General features: G+C 40.9%; 1 protein-coding gene across 2 annotated transcripts; it reads right to left on the bottom strand.

The window, feature by feature from the left end:
* Positions 1 to 6,556: 6,556 nt before the first annotated feature.
* Ibsp (integrin binding sialoprotein) lies at positions 6,557 to 18,914 on the bottom strand. Of its 2 annotated transcripts, XM_021163782.1 has the most exons (7): positions 18,853 to 18,914; positions 15,927 to 15,993; positions 15,785 to 15,835; positions 15,617 to 15,694; positions 12,034 to 12,099; positions 8,563 to 8,736; positions 6,557 to 8,002 (listed from the first exon to the last, which is right to left on the bottom strand). In XM_021163782.1, the coding sequence occupies exons 2-7, from the start codon at positions 15,978 to 15,980 to the stop codon at positions 7,457 to 7,459; spliced, it is 969 nt and encodes a 322-aa protein (XP_021019441.1). In that variant the 5' UTR covers positions 15,981 to 15,993; positions 18,853 to 18,914; the 3' UTR covers positions 6,557 to 7,456. The 2 variants fall into 2 exon arrangements, with proteins under 2 accessions (XP_021019441.1, XP_021019442.1); XM_021163783.1 differs by lacking the exon at positions 18,853 to 18,914 and having other exon boundaries at positions 7,457 to 8,002; positions 8,563 to 8,733; positions 15,927 to 15,980.
* Positions 18,915 to 19,618: the final 704 nt, after the last annotated feature.

The following is a 19,618-nucleotide window of genomic DNA, read 5'->3' as shown; positions in this document are numbered from 1 at the left end:
GAGATTCCCTCCGGCGTCAGGATGGACTCAGGATTGTGTCATGTAATGGAAAACCTACAGTTGCTCTTTTATTGAAATAAGATAAGATTCAAACGGTACTTTTGAGGATGAGTTTGTGAGTTTGACTTTGGATGAAGATTTTTATTGAATGATCAGCGTAGGGTACTGAGTCCTCTTTTTCCTGTCCGTGGTGGTAAAACCGTATAATAATAAGATTAAAACGCAGGAAATAATAACATTGAAGACATGGTTTTGGTTTGGAGAATGGCAGCCTGTCTATGCCAAATTCTTCTTGCTTTATACAAATTCTCTGACTTCTCCTCCAGGATCCTGAGTTGACTTTAAAAGACTTATGAGAACTGCGTGAAAACCACAGTTGGCTCAAACCACGTAACTGAACTTTAGAATACTGGCTCACTATCATTGGCAGTGAAGACATTTAACCAGAAGAGTTGTGTAGTCAAACCTGTGAGATCAAGCCCAAGCTCTATTGGGGGTTTATAGGGATAAGTTGTTTTAACAACTAAATTGAGGTTTTCCAACCTCCTTTTCTCCATCCAAGGGTTATTCTAAGAAGTTTAGAACTTGTAAAACTTTGATGTAGATAATATTACTAGCATTGTAGTTTTAGTGATGAAGCACAGAGTAACTTTCTTTAGACATTTGTTAAAGTCACATAGCCAACAAAGGAAAACCATGAGTAGCATAGGCAGTTTGGGTAATTGAGGCAGTGTGCTGTACTGACACATAATGTCAGCATGAACATTACCAAGTTCTGGGGGATGCTTAGCCCACTGCCTGCTGTCTCACCTGCCATTCCTGTTCCTAACAACTGTCTGGGCATGCCCAGGTGGAGTGGGCATGCTTCTGTTCCTGCCCCATCCCCATCCCCTGATGGCTTCCTTACCATGTCTTCTATGGCTTATCTAACGAAAGCACAAAATCAGAGAGAGAAAGAGAGAGGACAGGGCTGAAGTTTAAGGTGCTCCATCAGCGCTGAGGATTTGGGTGACAAGGGACAAAATTAATAAGGAAATGGAAACAGAAAGGCAACAAGCAAGGGAAAATCAAATACAAACAGCAAGGAGAGAGGAAGGGAAAAGTGAGGTAAAAATGCTCATTTGGAGCTTTAGATGTCCTATTAAACCAATGATTGGCTCCAAAATTTTACAACTACCAGGTCACTCGGTGTTTTATGCTTCTACGCCTTGTTCAGCTTGAGTGATTCACACAGAGGAAGTGCTTCGCTTGTGCCTCATATATAACATAGACACAGAATGGCACTTTCGTTGCTATAACCTTATAAAGAATTTCATATATCCACAAAGTACCTTTCCTTTGTTTTTCTTCCTTTCAACAATGTTCCCGTCTGTGAAACTCATTAATATATAATATAAAACATTTTACATATAATGATATACACATATCATTGTCTTCTGAAAGAGCATGAGTCTAGGAAAAGAAAATTCATACAATTTTAAGACTTAGGACTCAGCTTCTTGTCCTACCAAGGAGCAAACTGAGTGGAGCTAAATATACACGTCCTCAAAGCCGAAATGAATTCAAAGAAGTAACACTCAACTCAAGTCTTAAATTTAGAACCTACAATTGACAAGAGCAAAAATAGTGAGACCCCATTCGAGCTAGAAGTCAGGAGAGAGGCATTCTGGGAAGAGGTGTCTGGGTGGTTAATGTTGGTGTTGAAAGATAGACACTTGGTTTCTCTTCTCTTGGACCTTGCCATCTTTGCTGAATTTAACACAAACTAACAAAAGTGGCCTAAACATTTTCTGTATAAAATAATTATAAAACAATCCTGGAAATCTTGTTCTGTTTCAGAAGAATAAGATGTTTTTATTTTTAAATATACTCACTCATAAGGATCAATATTCATCTTAAGGTGCAAAATGCCACTTTCTAAAACATCACTGCCACCCAACTTCTCGTATTCCTCCAAGTTATTTTTGTCTCTAGAGAGTGTGATTTTTCTCCCTGTGTTGGGCATTTTACTCAATTACAGTACTATGGAATGCCACAGATCAGCATGAAGCCAGGTATGTCAATTTCTCTAGGCCACATACCTGCTCAGCCATTACTAGCAAAGAGAGGTTATGTAAATAGAATTTGCCTTCATTTTTATATTAGAAAGAAATTTTATTACAACTTGAGATGAGGATGCTGAGACTGTAATTAAAACATAATTACAATGATACCAGCCTTTTCTTCAGGACATGGCAACATTGCTGGAGGTAGCTACAAAGCTTTGTTGTGTGACCTCCAGGGGAAAACACTGCTCATTCTTGAAACAGTGTTACTTTCAGGGGCTGCAGTTCTGCAGCTGCAAGACCATAGGGGGCAGTTTGTGGCTTGTATCCGCTGTTCTCTGTGTGGCAGACACATAGTAATCCTAGCTGACCATATTAGGGCATGTGTAATTATTTCTTTATCTTTTAAGCTTATGTCTATCTGCATTGTGTTAGTTCAGCTGTTCTTCAGTGGTTTTCTTAACTCTTATAGATCCGGCGTCATCCCGTCCGTGTCTGCTCTAGTTAACTTTTGCTATTTAACACATTATCTCAAAACTTAGTTTCAAACAGCACACTAATTTCTTTCTGGGTTATATGCACTGATGTGGTTTAACTTCCATTTCTACTTGATATCTCTCCCAGGAAAGCATAGGAGTCCGTGTGGACACTGCTTGCAAACGGATTCAGCGGAACACGCAAGATGGTGGACACTGCCTGCAAACAGATTCGGCAGAACACCCAATATGTGCCTTGTGCAGCTGCACATATATGACCTTGCTTTCTGGCAGACAAGCTGGACTTCCTATATGGCTTCTCAGAGCATTAGAACTAAGTCTGGGGTTGCAGTAAAAGAGACCACAACTCCAACTGAAGTGTCTGGATGAGGCAGGTTTACTCTTGAGCAAGAGGGTGTGCTTGGAAGAGCAAACACACAGAGCAGGATGGGCTTTGGGTTTTATTCTAACTCGGGTGGTGCCTGTGTCTTTTCTCCATTGTTAGGGTATGACGTCACAGTCAATATTACCATTCTCTCTAAACTCCACCCTACAGTTACTTGGCAACTGCCAGGTAGGTCTAGCCCACTATAAAAGGGACAGCTTGCTCCCTCCTCTCTCTTGCCTCTCTCTTGCCTCTTGCTCCCTTGCTCCCACTCTCTCTCACCATTCCCTTCCCCCCACCACGTGGTCATGGCTGGCCTCTACTTCTCTTCTTCTTCTTCTTCTTCTTCTTCTTCTTCTTCTTCTTCTTCTTCTTCTTCTTCTTCTTCTTCTTCTTCTTCTTCTTCTTCTTCTTCNTCTTCTTCTTCTTCTTCTTCTTCTTCTTCTTCTTCTTCTTCTTCTTCTTCTTCTTCTTCTTCTTCTTCTTCTTCTTCTTCTTCTTCCTCTTCCTCCTCCTCTTCCTCCTCCTCCTCCTCCTCTTCTTCTTCTTCTTCTTCTTCTTCCTCTTCCTCTTCCTCTTCCTCTTCCTCTCCTCCTCCTCCTCTTCTTCCTCTTCCCTTTCCCCTTCCCCTCCTCCTCCTCCTCCTCCTCCTCCTTCTTCTTCTTCTTCTTCTTCCTCTTCTTCTTCTTCTTCTTCTTCTTCTTCTTCTTCTTCTTCTTCTTCTCCTTTTCTCTTTCTTTCTCTTCTCTCTCTCTCTCTCTCTCTCTCTCTCTCTCTCTCTCTCTCTCTCCTCTTTTAACTCCCCTCCCCCATTCCCTGAATAAACTCTATTCTATACTATACTCTTGTGTGGCTGGGTCCCTCAGGGGGAAGGGATGCCTTGGCATGGGCCCGATGAGGCACCACCTCTCCCCCATACCTCACCACACTGCCATAGAACATATCTTATACTTCTCTATCTTTCTATTAACACATCAGTCTTCACTTCCTTGGCTAGTTTGACAGTAATTGGTACACAGGAAATGACGGAAAGGGAAAGAAGCCATTGCCCCAAAGAGAAAAGAGTCACAGTTTCAGGCCACCAAATTCCTGAAATATAGCAATATGTGTAAACAAAGGTTTTGCTGGGTGGGAGGGGGATACAAACATTTACATAAAATCTTAAGAGGTGGAAGAGATAAAAGGATCTGAATTCCCTCCCCTAAACACAAGTTTTATGGGTTTTGATAGAAAAACATCATATTTGATATTTCTTACAAGGTCACAAAATACCCTGCACTGAAAACTCTTTAGCTAGACTCATCGTGTTCCACAAAGATTACGTTGCTATTTTGTCCTTCTCAGGAGATTCTCCTCCTCTTGTTTGAGATCCCAGGGTTTTGAGAGGAGAAAGCAGAGAGCTCCAGGCTGGTTTTGTGAATAGAGCTGTTAGGGAGTCTCACTTGGACAAAGTGGCCAACCTGAGTTGGGTGCATGACTAGGCCCCACACTGTGACTGTGGAGTGTTGGATCAAACTGTAGAAGACCTTGTGTTCTCCATAGAGTAAATCTGGGTTGTACCTGGGCAGACATGTGGAGAGAATACTCAACTGAGGCATGGTGTTAACAAAACTAAGACAGACTTGAAAAGAGCAGACGAGATAGAGGTGGCCACAGGGAAAGGGACAGAGTCCTCTTTCAGAAGCAAATACCAGGTCTATAGACCTGTTAATATTCTCAGGTCATCAACTCACAAACAGCCTGCCTGCCTTTCCCCAAGTCTCAGTTGAGCAAACGTCTTGCAACTTTATCTCCTTGATACCCAACTGCAGCCTTCTGTGCAGGTTCACCTGCTCAGCTATGATTAGAGCTAGCTCCTCAATAGCAGAAAGTCTGACCCTCTGCCACCTATCACCTCTGGTTTACTATCATCTTGAAATGTTAGGAACACTGGGAACTAACATTTTGCTGCTCCTGTGTGTTGCCTGTCTCTCTGCTTGTGGAATCAATATAAATAGAGAATGTCAATCAAATAGCATCAAGGGCCTGTTACAAACTATCTTGCTGCTTAGAAACCACCTGACACCCAACAGGCTCTAAGAGTGTTGTCCTGGAAGTCTACATTTTGGCAGGAATGGAAAGTGATGAAATTCACTTAATTATATGATTTACCAAAAACTACCTGGGTTATTTTGGAAAGCATGATGAGTAAGCTGATTTGGCTTCCTGGTAGCTTAAAAATGTAAAACAAGCAAATGAAAATACTGTGTAACTGAGGCCTGAGGGGTCAGTGGGAGGACTGAGGGATCAGTGCAAGGATTGAGTGGTCAAATGGAGGACTGAAGGGTCAGTGTGAGGACTGAAGGATCAGTGGGAAGGTTGAGGGTGTCAGTGGGAAGGTTTAGGGTGTCAGTGGGAGGACTGAGGGGTCAGTGGGAGGACTGAGGGGTCAGTGAGAGGACTGATGGGTCAGTGGGAGGATTAAGATCAGTGAGAAGATTGAGGGATTAAAGAGCAGACTAGAGATCAGTGGGAGGATTGAGGATATTAGTGGGAGGACTGGGAGATCTGTGGGAGGACTGAGGGATCAGCAGGAGAACTGATGGATCAGTAAGAAGATAGAGATATCAATGAGAGGACTGAGATATCAGTGGGCGAACTGAGAGGTCAGTGGGAGGACTGAGGGGTCAGAGGGCAAGGTGGCAGGTATTGTGAGGGTGCTTATCAACTAGTCTTCCAACTTCTCTATTGAGGTCCATGAGCAGGTGATGATGTAACTGATGGCACCCAAACTGAAATCACCGACAAGGCTCTACATTTTCCTGTGCTGGATATCTAAACGCTGACTATGTGGGTTCACACTAAATTTTATAGAGAATAAATGAAAGGATGTGTGACTTCTTGTCAGCGAGCATCTTCCCACTACCTATATGCTAATTTGAATTTTGCTTTTAGGTTTACATTAAGGAGTCAGTTCTTGTCAAGACGTTGTAGACTAAGTGTGTGTTAGTGTTTGTGTGTGTATGTTTTTATGTGTGTATAGTTTGTATAAGTGTACTTTGTGTGTGTGTGTTTGCATGTGTGTATGTGTGTGTGCACTTTGTGTAATTTGCATATGTGTAGTGTGTGTGTTTACATGTGTAGATGTGTGTGGGCAGTTTGTGTATGTGTGGTTTGTGGGTGTTTGAATTTGTGTGTGTTTGTATGTATGTAGTTTGTGTTTTTGCATTTGTATGTGTTTGTGGTTTGTCTGTTACATATGTGTGTGGTTTGTTTGTGTGCATTTATGTTTGCATGTGTATGTGTGTGTAGTGTGTGTGTTTGCATGTGTGTATGTGTGTGTGCACTTTGTGTAATTTGCATATGTGTAGTGTGTGTGTTTACATGTGTAGATGTGTGTGGGCAGTTTGTGTATGTGTGGTTTGTGGGTGTTTGAATTTGTGTGTGTTTGTATGTATGTAGTTTGTGTTTTTGCATTTGTATGTGTTTGTGGTTTGTCTGTTACATATGTGTGTGGTTTGTTTGTGTGCATTTATGTTTGCATGTGTATGTGTGTGTAGTGTGTGTGTTTGCATGTGTGTAAGAGTTTAATTACCCTGCCCCTTTTAAAATCAAATTATGTAGGGATAAGCTTACCAGAAGAACACAGGACACTCAGTCACAGTTGAATATTAGATAAAGAATAAGTCATTTATTTAGCATAAGTTTGTTCCAGATGTTTCACAGAGACAAATCATTCATGGGGGGAGGGGTTGTATTAAAAGCCACTCATTGTTTATCTGGAATTCAAACTGAAGTGGGCATCTTACAACATGTGCTCATGCTGGTTAAATCTGCCAACTTTAAGGGGAGACATTTACTCCCTCCTGTATACAGCGACTGTGCCCTCCTTAGTCAAACCTTAGCCATTCAGATGTATGAAAGAAAGAATCTTCCAGATCCTCTGAGTTTAAAACCCTGATGGAAATAAGTGTTGCTTTTTAGCTGAATTGTTCCCCGCTCCTTAAACCCACACTCATTCTAAATCTCTTTCTTCTTAATTATAACACACGTGAAAGATTGCATATTTATTTGTGATAAAAATGCATGTGCACAGGTTACATAAAATACATGAGGATGAAAATTAAACCTAATACAGTATTAGATAGGGGGTGTGATAAAGGAACGTCACACATCATATATAGTGTTGTTAATAAATCTCTCGTTAGGAGCCTTCTTATACAGGGTATGTTTGGGCAATAGCACAAACACTATAGAGCTATAATCCCAAAGCAACCAATCTAGTCCCAGCTCATAGATCTGTGTGCTGCTTGATCAATAGCCCTGATTTACTAAGACTCTTCAATGACACACCTGGGAAAATTTTAAAAAGAGAGAGAGAAGAAGAAGCCCTCTACAAACAAAAGCATTTGCGGAAATCACTCTGGGGCTGTAGCACCATTCCACACTATAAAATGCACATCTGTTATATTGCACCTTCCTGAGTTGAATTTTGAAAATGGTAGCCAGATGAGAAGACAGAATGGGGGATTCAAACGGGGAAATCCGCCCCCCCCCCCGGGGAGGGGCCTTCACTGATGGTAGTAATAATTCTGGCCCTCGTAGCCTTCATAGCCATGCCCCTTGTAGTAGCTGTATTCGTCCTCATAAGCTCGGTAAGTGTCGCCGCGAGGCTCCCCGTTCTCGTTGTCATAGACTTCATACTCATTGTTGTACTCGTTGCCTGTTTGTTCGTATTCTCCCCCATACTCAACGGTGCTGCTCTTTCTGATCGGTGGTGAGGTGGTCCCATAGGCTTCGGGCGGTGGGGTCGTCTGCTGAAACCCATTCGGAAGGACAGCTGTCTGGGTGCCAACACTGGTCAGTTCCCTGCCCCCTGTGGCTCCTTCTGCATCTGCTTCAGTGACGCTTGCCTCCTCTGCTTCGGCTTCTTCCCCGTTGTCGCCTCCGCTGCTGCCATTCCCGCCGTCCACCTCCGTGGAGTTGGTGCTGGTGCCGTTGACCGCCAGCTCCTTTTCATCCACTTCTGCTTCTTCGTTCTCATTTTCTTCCTCTTCCTCTTCTTCTTCCTCGTCACTTTCCTTCACTTTTGGAGCCCTGCTTTCTGCATCTCCAGCCTGGAAAGGAATGTTTGAATCTAGTTAAGAAAAAACTCGGAACTTTTGTGCTGATGGTCTTGTTACGAAGGCTGTTTTGAGTTGTACATACTTTAATTTGTGAAGGAATTTGTGATGACTTAAAAAAATTCAGAATAGATACCTTTGGGATGCGTTCCAATGGGTTGGGGGTGTACGTGATAATCCTGCCCTGTGGGCCGTGCTTCCCAGGCTCTACCCACTTTCTCTGCCTTAGAAGGGGCACATTCGATGTGGGGTGATACTTCTCTGGCCCTTTTATGCATTATATTGTTGTCCATTTTAGCCCTGCTGCTGTCTTCTGTTATTACGCAAATTGTCAACAGCTTGGGATGGAAATATACAGAATATCATCCCTCATTTGTAATCAGGGAAAGTGTATCTATTCTTGCTTCTTTACTGACATTCATATATATATATATATATATATATATATATATATATATATGTATGTATAGTATTAAATACTATGTGGATAATGTGGGGGCAATGTGGACATCAGCAGAAAGATGAAAGTGGAATCCGTGTTTGGGGCTCATTACCTTCTTGGGCAGTTGTAGTGCCGCTAACTCAAAAGTCTGTGCTTGGGGTGTGGTCTCTGCTCCGTAGCTAGCTGTTACACCCGAGAGTGTGGAAAGTGTGGCATTCTCTGCCTCGGCCTCCTGGTCTTCATTCCCCTCAGAATCTTCATTGTTTTCCTCTTCGTTTGAAGTCTCCTGGTGAAAATATCCAGAGTTCAAATTTTACTACAGCTGCAATTCCTAATTGGCACTGCTCTCGGCTGGCTCAACTGCTTCCCACGTGCCACATTCCTTCTTATTTCTAAGAACTAAACTTTATTCGATCCCATTTATCAGCCAGTGGGGTGCTTCAGGTTTTCATTTCCTCAAATCAACAGTATTTGTTCTGTAGATCGTTGCTAAACAGTGTTTCAAGTATACACAGGATTGTATAGTGCTATTACATGGACATGATTAAAAATCATGTCAAGCAAATGTACATTTTAATATTTAACGTTTTACATTTTTATTTATATAATATATATTTATATTTTTATATTTTAGCTGTGAGATATTAGTTTGAGAATCGAGCTAATCTAGTAGAATAACTAATCCCTACTAGTGAGAGTCTGGATTTTGTTTGTTTAAACTTATATATGTGTAAATGAGTGCTTGCACAGTTGAGTTTACTTGGAAGCTATTTTTGGGAGATTGTGATATTAGGATAATGTTGAGATTTCAGGAAAACAAACTGAAACTGAGCTTGGTCTGACTTATGAAAACAAGTTGTCTAAAGCAGGATTTTTCTTGTTAAATTTGTGAATGATCTAGATTTGTTGAAGGATCTGGTATAACCAAAGTCCATCTTACCAGGCTGGGTGTGCCCAATGTCTCATGAGTGCTATACTATTATGCTTTTTTTTTTAAAGATTCATTCAAACCGATTAAATTTTTTAGAGGTGCAAGGAGAAATTACTAGGATCATTGGAAAGATTCTGAGACTGAGAGGCCCTGCTGGTTGGTACTTCTACCCTTGTTTCATTGATGAAAGACTGAACTGACACTGTAACTTGTACGATGTCACAAGGAGTGACAATTCATGGTACCGCATTGGTGGCAGGGTCAAGACTGAACAGTGGCCAATCTCCCAATGTTTGCAGTTCCTCCTTCAGGATCTTTGATTGACCCAGAAATTTAATTGAAGAAGAATGTTCTTGTGCAACACACTAAAAAGGGAAGGGGGCCAATGGGTGCGCCATCTTAGGCTTCGGATGCCTTATGAGATAGGAAAGTTATACACACATTTTCAGCGTTATTAATCCTATGATGGAGGAAATAAGCAAGCACTGACAAGAACTGTGGGGTGGTAGCTTGGTATGCCAAGCGTGGGACATTGCTTGACTGCTCCTACTTCAGAAAGCCTATTGGTTGCATTTACTAGAGTTGAACATATGTACATCTTTGACTCAGAAACTACAACGTTTAAGAAAAATAGCCTCCTAAAATCAACGTGTAGAGTCACTCGAAGAAGTCCTAGAAGGCTCCCAGCAGTATGTTTGTGGCTAACCTATCAAATCGCCCATTTTCAGGTATCATACATTCCAACATTGATACAGTGCAGTGCCTGCAGGAAGCCCGAGTACTCAGTAAGGACTGTGCGATAATATGGATGGATCTGAAGGTCAGAGCAACCAAAGCCTCTCACAAAAGAATGTACACTGCATCATCCTATATATATATATATATATATATATATATATATATATATAGATTATGCAAATGTATAGTATTATTAGGTATTGTATATAAAAAATAAAAAGCAGAAGCCTTGTATAAGTCAAACTTACTGTAGTTCATAGCGGGAGTTGACTAATGCAATATTAGACCAGTGCCACTTCTTATATTAGTGATGATTTTACATGTATGTTCAGTTTATGAAATTCCAGTGAGCTGATGATGTTTTCATGTACGTAGCTATACAAAATTAAGCAAGTCTTATATACTTTAAGGTGTGTGTGTGTTGTGGGGAGCGGGTTATCATCAAATAGAAAATCCCCCCAAGTATGAATACAATTCCAGGGTCTATAGACCTAACTGAAAGTATAAATTAAATCTTAAAGAAGAAATGAAGATGCAAGCATGTCAGGAATTGTGCTGACTCCCAAATTCACTTTTCTATGATTACTGAGAGTGGATGATCTTTGGAGCAAATCTTCCTTTGACATTTCAAAATCAAATAATCAAGTATTTCCTGGGTGGGCACCATGTGTGCATCAGAACAGTTGCAGAAGTGGGCCCAGAACAGTCATTTCCTTAAACAGAGTTTAACATGGAGGTCTCCGATCTTAGGGGATGTGAAAGGAAGGAATGGGAGGAGCTGCATACACAGAGATGGCTGGCAACATCGTGGGTGTGCATAACCGTGTCAGAGGCTTGATCCTTCTCTATGCACCACCACTCCCACCACAGCAAGCCAAGAGCTGCTGCCAGAGATACAGGGTGCAACTGGGATATACAAGGGCCAAGTCACAATCGCTGCACATGAAACAGCTATAGGGAATTGGACGGCTCCTCCTTAGTTTGGGGTACAATTGAACTGCGGCAAGATTGTGAAGGCTGTAGTAATGCACACATGTTTTCTGGGCCAGGCTTGGCATTATTTTAAGGCCTTCTGTCAAGTTGTCAGTGTAATTGTAGCACAGGAAATGATACCAGAAGCAAGAACCTAATCCTTTGTCACCTTTCAAGTTACCACACCCTTTGCTTTCAGGGTAGCTGACAAGGATGTTCCGTTTTGGCTGCCATTTTCTATTCATAAATAATACCACCTAGGGATACCTGGATTTAGAAGGTTCCCATGCCAGAGTAGCTATAATTGATTACCCAGAAAAAATATATCCTAATTGGTTTGTTTCCTTAGGCAAAGGTGTCTGCTATAAACATAATAGCTTGATTTACAAGCTGTGTAAGGATTTTAGCCATGATTATATTACTGCTTAGGAAGATGTTTATATGTCTTGAGTATTTTGGTTTCTGCAATCTAATTATTAGACAAAATCCTATTAAACTACTGTTAAAGAGGCCAACTGTATTCTGTAGATTAAATGGGGCAGCACTGTAGCGGTTTTACCTGGTCTCACATGCAGACCACTGAGGGAGGAAGGTGAGTCACACCAAGCCCAGGATTGCTACTTCTTGCCGCCAACACGGGCACCAAATAGGAATAAACTTTGTTTTGCTTTTTAATGGATTGTGCATTTCCCTTAAATTGCAGACACCTTTGTTTTTCTGAACCATGTCTAGGTAGCTTTAACCTCAAATTACAATGATGTTTGAAGCAGGTTATTTTAGTTGTTTCTAATTTAAATAATACTCCACCTGTCCAAAATAGCAAGTTCTCAGGAGCTGGAAAGGTGGCAGTGGTTATTTGCTGAGTCTAGAATTCATGGAATAGTTTCCCATCCGTTCCCTGTGCTGCCTGGCTTGTTACAGAAGAAATAAAAAATGTCTTACCTCTTCCTCCCCCTCCTCCTCAGAACTATCGTCGTCTCCATTTTCTTCGGAAGAGTCACTGCCTCCCTAAAATATACATACAGTGTGTGCATGTATATAGACACATATGATGCATAAACATATACTCCACAACAATGAACACTTCCTGCTAATTAAAGTGTAGCACACAGGTACTTACTTTCACTTGGTGTTATTGGCTCGATTGATTTGCTAACTACACAGGGGTTTCCAGCTAAAGTGAGAAGAGGTATATTCGCACATCTACAGAGCGAGGGAACAGAAACAGCTGTCTTATGAAGCTCACTGTATGATGGGGATGCTCACTTTCAACCTTCTAAACACAGGTAACATGTTAAAATATTACACTCCATGTAAAAGCCAGAATAACGAATCACAAAACTGCTTAATTTGGAAGGAATCCAGGAACTGCTGAGTGAATCTCTCCAGGAAGGAACCGCTCAAATAAGTGTGACTTCCCAAACCATTTCTAAATAGATTTCATAGTCTTATTCCCTCACAAAATATAGACGATTTGTGATTTAGCTTATTATAAAAAGAAAATTGTTATTTGATAATTCTCTTAAGTACTGCTATCTGAATTGTACTTTGTTTTAAAGAAATTAAATTTGTGCTCTTAGCTTCTAAATTTAATTAAAATTAATTTAAAAATAATTGATATTTATACAGTTAAATTAGATGAAAGTTTTTTTTTAAAACAAAAAAGCTCTTACAATTACAATAAATGAAACCAAAGATTCTACCTATAAAGCATGGCACTGAGCTTTGCTGGGGTCTTATTGTTGGCGCTTTTATATTTTTTGTTATAATCTTGCAGTGCTGTGACTCAAACTCAGGGTAAATGTTCTATACATTAGACTTATCCTAATTCTGAGATTTTAAAAATTAAATTTAAGTCTAAACATGCATCGACACTTCTAAGACACGAAAGGAACTGTTTGGTCTTTCTAGCAGAGATAACCCAAATTGAGTCTCCCTTCTTACTCTGCTCTTAGCCCCAGTGACCTTAGGAATTAAATCCATACCTAGATCAGAGTCTGGTATTTCCTGCCTATCAATCTTAGCTTAGATTCTGATGATCTGATAGGCATCCTGCCCTTGGAGAACATTACTTAGAAGGACCTCGATCATCTGGGTTAGGAATAGGCTGTAGAAAGGATTCATGCTGCTCGCTGGTCCCTGCTGGCCTCTTTCTTCAGGTGGCCATGTCACCCAGCCAAGGAAAGGGAGCGAGTGTTGTCTGAGGCCAATAATAACTTTGGGTGGAAAAAGAATCATTAGGCCCTCCCTGCACTGCCATGACCTGGTAGTTGTGCTGTTCCACACCTAGTGGGGTATAAAACAAGCCATTATATTCGAACTATTTCCATTTATTGAATCAAATATAGAGGGCCATATATTTATATAACCAGAGCTGTTTTTCTCAGCTGGGAGTGTGTTGGGTATTTTTCATGGTTCCTTTCCTCTAATTCCTTCCCCAACTCAACCAGCATCGACTATTGCTGTGTGCTGGGAACCATTTAGAAGCTATATGGAATGCCTTAGGGTTTGTGTTTTACTTTGTTATGGATTTGAATCACTTTCCTTCCTTTTACTTATCAATTTATCAGTCTTGCTGATTCCTTCAGAGTCTTCAGTGAATTTATATAGAGACATGGAAGATGATAGATAGATGATAGATAGATAGATAGATAGATAGATAGATAGATTGACAGACAGACAGAAGACAGATGGGCAGATGCCTTAATGGAAGACAATTCTGAAAACCAATTTTGGTATGCTTCCTGAATATGATAAAAGATATAAATGGAACCTTGTCCTCTATAAGTTAGAACAGTAATCAAATATCATCTTAATCATAAAATGTAGTTTTTCATTAAAACAGCTTAGGATACTAAATTAAGATGATTTATAGTTTTGTCTCTATAGGTCAGCACAGAAACAATCTATAGTAGACTTGCTGCTGGTGGCCTCGCCACCCATCTGATGCATTACATGCAGGTTGATATTCACAGTACGTCCATAAGCAGACTTACTCACTGAAACATGAATCTCAAAGCCAATAAAATGTAATGCAAGAATCCAGGATGACAGCTTTGGACAATAGACACCGACACAAGTTAGGAGAAGTGAGACTTTGTAAAACAGGAGCTTGTCACAAATATCTCAGAAGTTGTATTAGAAGGTGTTCTATTGCCTATTTTAAAGCAACTATCTCACAAGTTCTGCTTAACGTAATCAAGCCTCTATGTATATAATTTGCCACAAAAGTATAGTTGATTTCTATGAACTTTGAGTCTATCAGTGACAAGTAGTTGCCATTTTACCTTATGAGTACACTGTGGACACAGAGCTATGTTAAAAAAAAAAAAAAAAAAAAAAGAACCCAGGAGGGAATGGTTGTATCTAAATATTAGCTATTCCATGAAAGGTGGTCAGCTACATAAGAACTAGAATTTACATCATTTCTGTTTTAGAAAGGGAACAAGGTTCCAAATGGGCCCAGTTTATTTCTGGGCCTGAGGTGAACCAAAGAATGGTAGACAATTCTGAAAACCCACAACTCTTGTATCATTCATGCTCATATTTCTGTGGCCACACAAGTTCCCTGTCATTATAATGGTGCTAGAAATACTCCAGGATTATGATTTCCTATCATTGCATGAGCTAGAGAGGGGTTCGCCTGACACATGGTGAGATCCGGAGCCAAGCACTGCACTGGGGCAGAGTTCGCAGCAGTCTGATGCTCTCTGTGCCTTGGAAGTCCTGGGTCAAACGCTACATAATTGGTGCTCCGGACCCAAACTGTACAATGACAAAAATAGTGTCACTCTAGCTTGCTGTGAATTTAGAATCAATACCACACCCTCCAGTATTCAAAGGTCTCTTTCACAAATAGCCCAGCAAAAATGGAATGTCTCATTTTTAACTTTAGTTATTTTGCCTTCTAGTTTACAAATTGTGGGGATGTTTTTTGCTCCCAGGCTTCCAACATCTCACAAGTCTCTCTGTTGCCTCTGAGGTGCTTGGGCCAGACTTCATCATAATTGTGCTCCATGTGATACCTACAGCTCTGCCACCCACAGGGTCCTGGAGATGATCATCGCTGACACTGAGGGACTAAGGCCACTGCTGTCTGAAGACCCTGTACATGTAGCTTGTCCCGTGTTCAGAAGATGCTGAAATGTCAGGTGTGAACAGCTGGCTGACAGCACTGAATCAACCATCATGACAATGAGTGGTCTTATCACTGGCTCTACTGTCAGTCACTGATAAATGGTTCACTTTTATCAACAGAATAGCTGAGCACTTGAACTCTCCACGCCAAGGTACTCATTTCTACTGCCACAGTTTCTACTGTTCCAACGCTTTAACTCCCTGTGCTGTCTCTCTTGTGTTGAAAGAAAACTTAGGATTTTTTTTTAAAGAGTAAATTTGGGCTCTCGTAGCAAGAAGTCTCTCTGGATGAACGGTGTTGAGAGCGAATCCAGATGTTTGAGTGTTAAATTTGATCCCTGTGATAGAAGCTTAACAAGTGGAAAGGAGAATCAAGTTTCGCACTCACCTGGACTGGAAACCGTTTCAGAGGAGGATAAAAGTAGGCATGTTTATAAAGAAAGTAGCGTGGCCGGTACTTAAAGACCTGTACAAACAAAAGAATGGTACCGCTATGTTCAGTGTACAGTTATACTGGAATAAGCATAGGCCAGAGAAATGGTCTGAAATCAGTTACCCCGTTTTCTTCAGAATCCTCTGCTTTGATTCTTCGATGGAAATTTTTCATCTGTTCGAAACAACATTTTACTGTTACACACCCTGTTTGCAAACAATTGTATAACTACTGAAAATACAAGGCTTCTCCACAATCAACTTACCGAGAAAGCACAGGCCATTCCCAAAATGCTGAGCAAAATTAAAGCAGTCTTCATTTTGCAATTTCTTCTGCAATTGAAGAAGGGATATAGTTAGTTGATATTAAAGCACAGTGCATGGCTCGTTTGTCCATAAATGATTCAGCTGATCTTAATTGGTCTAATTCTCTTTTGAGAGGTGTGAGTACATGTGGAGGCTGGTGTTTGACCCCTAGTCCTGAAAAGCTCTGTCTATCTTCAATGTCCTTCTGGTTATTCTGTAGATGTGTCTGAATAGTACCGAGCTCCATACTTGTCTTTCTGTGGTTTGTCGGTCAAGGACATCGAATCCCTGCATCTGGATCTAAAGTCTCAGGGTGCTTCACATGGGGGGTGCTTGAACCCCAAATAGCACTAACAAGGGGGCATCAGCAACACCAGACAACTTGTCAGTGCAGCTGTGAGCCCTGTACGGTTGCGAATAGTTAAAAAACCAAGCAAAGCTCAAATGTGTTGAAATGGTTCATTTACACAGCGGACTACAAGAAGTTTCCAACTTCTGTGCGTGGATTTCTGAACTGAAAGTTCATTCTTAAAATAGGCAGTGGGAGCCGTTTTTCCTATGAGTACCTTTGAATACTTCACAGTTGGCTTGGGGCCTGCAAGAGAGGGGGAAAGATGGGAAAACAAGGGAGGGGATAATGAGAGGGAGGAAGGGAGGGATAGAGGAAAGGAAGAGAGAGGAGAGAGTTGGAGGAAGAGAGAGGAGGGAGGGAAGGAGAGAGAGGTGGGGGAAGAGTGGAGGGGAAGGGAGAGATGGCAGTAAGAAGGGAGAAGGAAAAGGGAAGACAGGAGAAAGGAGGAGAGAGGGAAACGCCTCACAATGTATGAAATACTACTCTCATGGTCTGAGGTTGAGCTCTTCGGAGTCTCATCTGGAGGTATCAGACAAATCTCCATTTAAGTTTTTTATCTATTAGCGTGGAACATTGTGATCTGTACAGATGCCCTAGCTTAAAACTGTCAGTGGGTGGTTAATCCTGGGTGATCCTGGGCTACAGCAACAACTCCCCACTTCCAAACAGCCCCATCACGAATAGAAGCAGACAGTGAATGCTACCCTAAAATTCTATTATAAAACTTGATCCTCTAGAAGTTGAGCAAACTTAACTGGAACCTGACAGCTCCCACACAGCTAATGGGGGGATTACTTCATACATGGAGACAGTTCACTGATGTAATGGGGATGGCAATTTCTCTGTATAAAGCCCATGTCAGGCACTGTACTCTGTGGGGGATTTTGTTTTTTAATTTTACCTCTTCACCAGCATTGACTACATCTACCCTGAGTATTAGATACTAAAATAACAACCATGCAGAGTAAGGTATGAGGCACACTTGATGTGGGAATTTTTATTTGATATGTATACACTTCTTCACAGTCCTCTCCAACTTGTGTGTTGGAATATTTACTTGTGTGCAAACAAAAAAGAGAAAGGAGAAATGAAGAGAGTAGGGGAGAAAGACAGAGATACAGAGAGAGAGACAGAGAGACAGAGGGACAGAGATAGATATACAAAGAAAGGCAGAGACAGAGAGAGAAATAGAAAGAGAGAGAGAAAGAGAGGAAGAAAGAGTAAAGTTTAACAAATTTAGAGGAGCACAGAGGTTTAGTCCATGAAGATGGACCACCCATTTAAGGAGACTGATATTCCTGGTTCTAAACCTAGGAGGTAGATGCAGGAGCATCCAGAGTTCAAGGACATCCTTGGCTACATAATAATTTAAAGCACACATGAGCTATATGAGTTTCTGTACCAAAAAATAAAACAAAAACAATAGCAATGAAGAAGGAGGAGGAAAAAAAGAGGAGGAGGAGAAAGGAAGAAGAGGAGGAAGAGGAGGAGTGGAAAGAATAGAAAAGGAGGAAGAAGAAGAGAAGGGGGAGGAAGAAGAGGAGGAGAAGGAATAGAAAAGGAGGAGGAGGAAGAGGAGGAGGAAGAGGAAGAGAAGGAAGAGAAAAGGAGGGGGAAGAGGAGAAGGAAGAACAGGGAGAATGTTGTTTTATAGCTTCATAAGAATGTGATATAAGATTGAAAGAATTAGAAACTTAAATGTACAGAACTGTAGACAGAGCTATGATAATAAAATTTTCTCACAAGAAGTCATGACCTAACCAGAATGAAATCATGACCTGCATGGTCATATTCTACACATAAAGACAACAAGTGATCTATGAGAGCCTCAGATGGCCGCCATGATAACCTCTTCTTGTTTACATTTTGATCCCTCAAACATCAGAGACTTCTGTGGTGGCCACTGCTGACTCAAACACTTGTAATGGGTCACATGAAGCAATTAAATACATATGAGCTAGCAAAATCATCAACTTCTGTAGCAGTATACATTTCCATATTGATTTCAGAGCTATAGAATATGAACACTTTGAAATTTAACACGGAACATATTGAAAAGATATTGCGTATTATTGATGCACAGATGAGGTATGATTTATGGCAAATGCATATCTCCAAGCAATTTACAGACATAAATAGCACTGCAGTTAGGTTACCTTGAATACATCGGCATGAAAAACAAAAACAAACAAGAAAAAAAAAACAAAAAAACAAACCAAAAAAACCTCCAAGAACCCCAAAACAAAACAAAACAAACAAACAAACAAAAAAAATCCAGATGGCCATGATATGCAGAATAGAGAGTAAGATGCATCATTTTCTAGTTCATGTTACCAATCTGAGCATATTAGCTGCATGCTTCTGTTAACCAGCCTGGTCTTTGGAAAGAACCTAAACTCAGAGGTCCTATTTCATAGCAAGCAAAAGTTCAACTAGAGCCATTGTGCAGTAAGATCCATGCTTCAGCTACAAATTCCAAGCCAAAGCCACACAGGAAGCCTGAGGTGCCTGGCTGTGAGGTCCTTGCCCATTACCTTAACCTTCCTTTCGGCAGTCCTGGCTCAAGTGAGTGGCACGGATTTTTCTCCCGGCTGTCACTCACTCATTCACTTGCTCTTGCTGACTATAAACCCTTCTCCGCCTCTCAACAGCCAATCACAGCCATGGCCAGCGCAACGTCAGGCTGTGGGTTCTCACCAGAGAATCCCAAACTTCAACACATTTTCAAGATTCAGCCTCAGTTGAATAAACATGAAAGGTGGGCCTTCTGCCAAGAGGCTTGCATTGTGGGATTTAATTGAAGGGTGAGGAGAAGATGGTAGTTAGAGTTCTGAATATATATAATAATATACTGCATTTCAAATAAAATAAATAGCAAAAGACTTAAGCATTTAAACTTTCACAATGATACAGGTTTTCACTGTGTTGAAAGAAAGGAAAGCTGGCTTCTATTTCACACAGCACTGCATGGGTCTAAAAGCACTGAATTAGGAAATGAGTTGATGCCAAGAGATATTTTAATATTGATTCCTTTATATTTCTCCCTGAAACATATTTCAGAGGCTTGTAAGTCAAAATTGATATTATTAAGCCAATCAGATTGCTTAAGCTTTGCTAAAGCACAGTGCTGACTGTGAACGTTACAGTGTTTGAGGCTGATGTAACCTTTCATAGAACAAGTCCTTGGCATTATCCCCTATGTGGCCCTTTGTTGTGTAAATGAGGCCACTGCACATTGCATACTCTTATTTCTAGTCGTCTTCTTACGTAATTTTTTTTCCTATGAGTAGAGAATAATTA

Source organism: Mus caroli, chromosome 5, assembly GCF_900094665.2.
Source record: "Mus caroli chromosome 5, CAROLI_EIJ_v1.1, whole genome shotgun sequence".
Taxonomy (NCBI): Eukaryota; Metazoa; Chordata; class Mammalia; order Rodentia; family Muridae; genus Mus; species Mus caroli.
The sequence above is the reverse complement of the archived record's forward strand: the minus strand, read 5'-3'. Positions and strand labels throughout refer to the sequence as shown.

Excerpts from the sequence above, each read along its gene's own strand:
- Ibsp (XM_021163782.1), bottom strand. The coding sequence starts at position 15,980 with ATGAAGACTGCTTTAATTTTGCTCAGCATTTTGGGAATGGCCTGTGCT. Across the intron at positions 15,836-15,926 it reads GAATGGCCTGTGCTTTCTCG|ATGAAAAATTTCCATCGAAG; the intron begins GTAAGTTGATTG and ends TGTTTCGAACAG. Across the intron at positions 8,003-8,562 it reads CACTACAACTGCCCAAGAAG|GCTGGAGATGCAGAAAGCAG; the intron begins GTAATGAGCCCC and ends ATTCCTTTCCAG.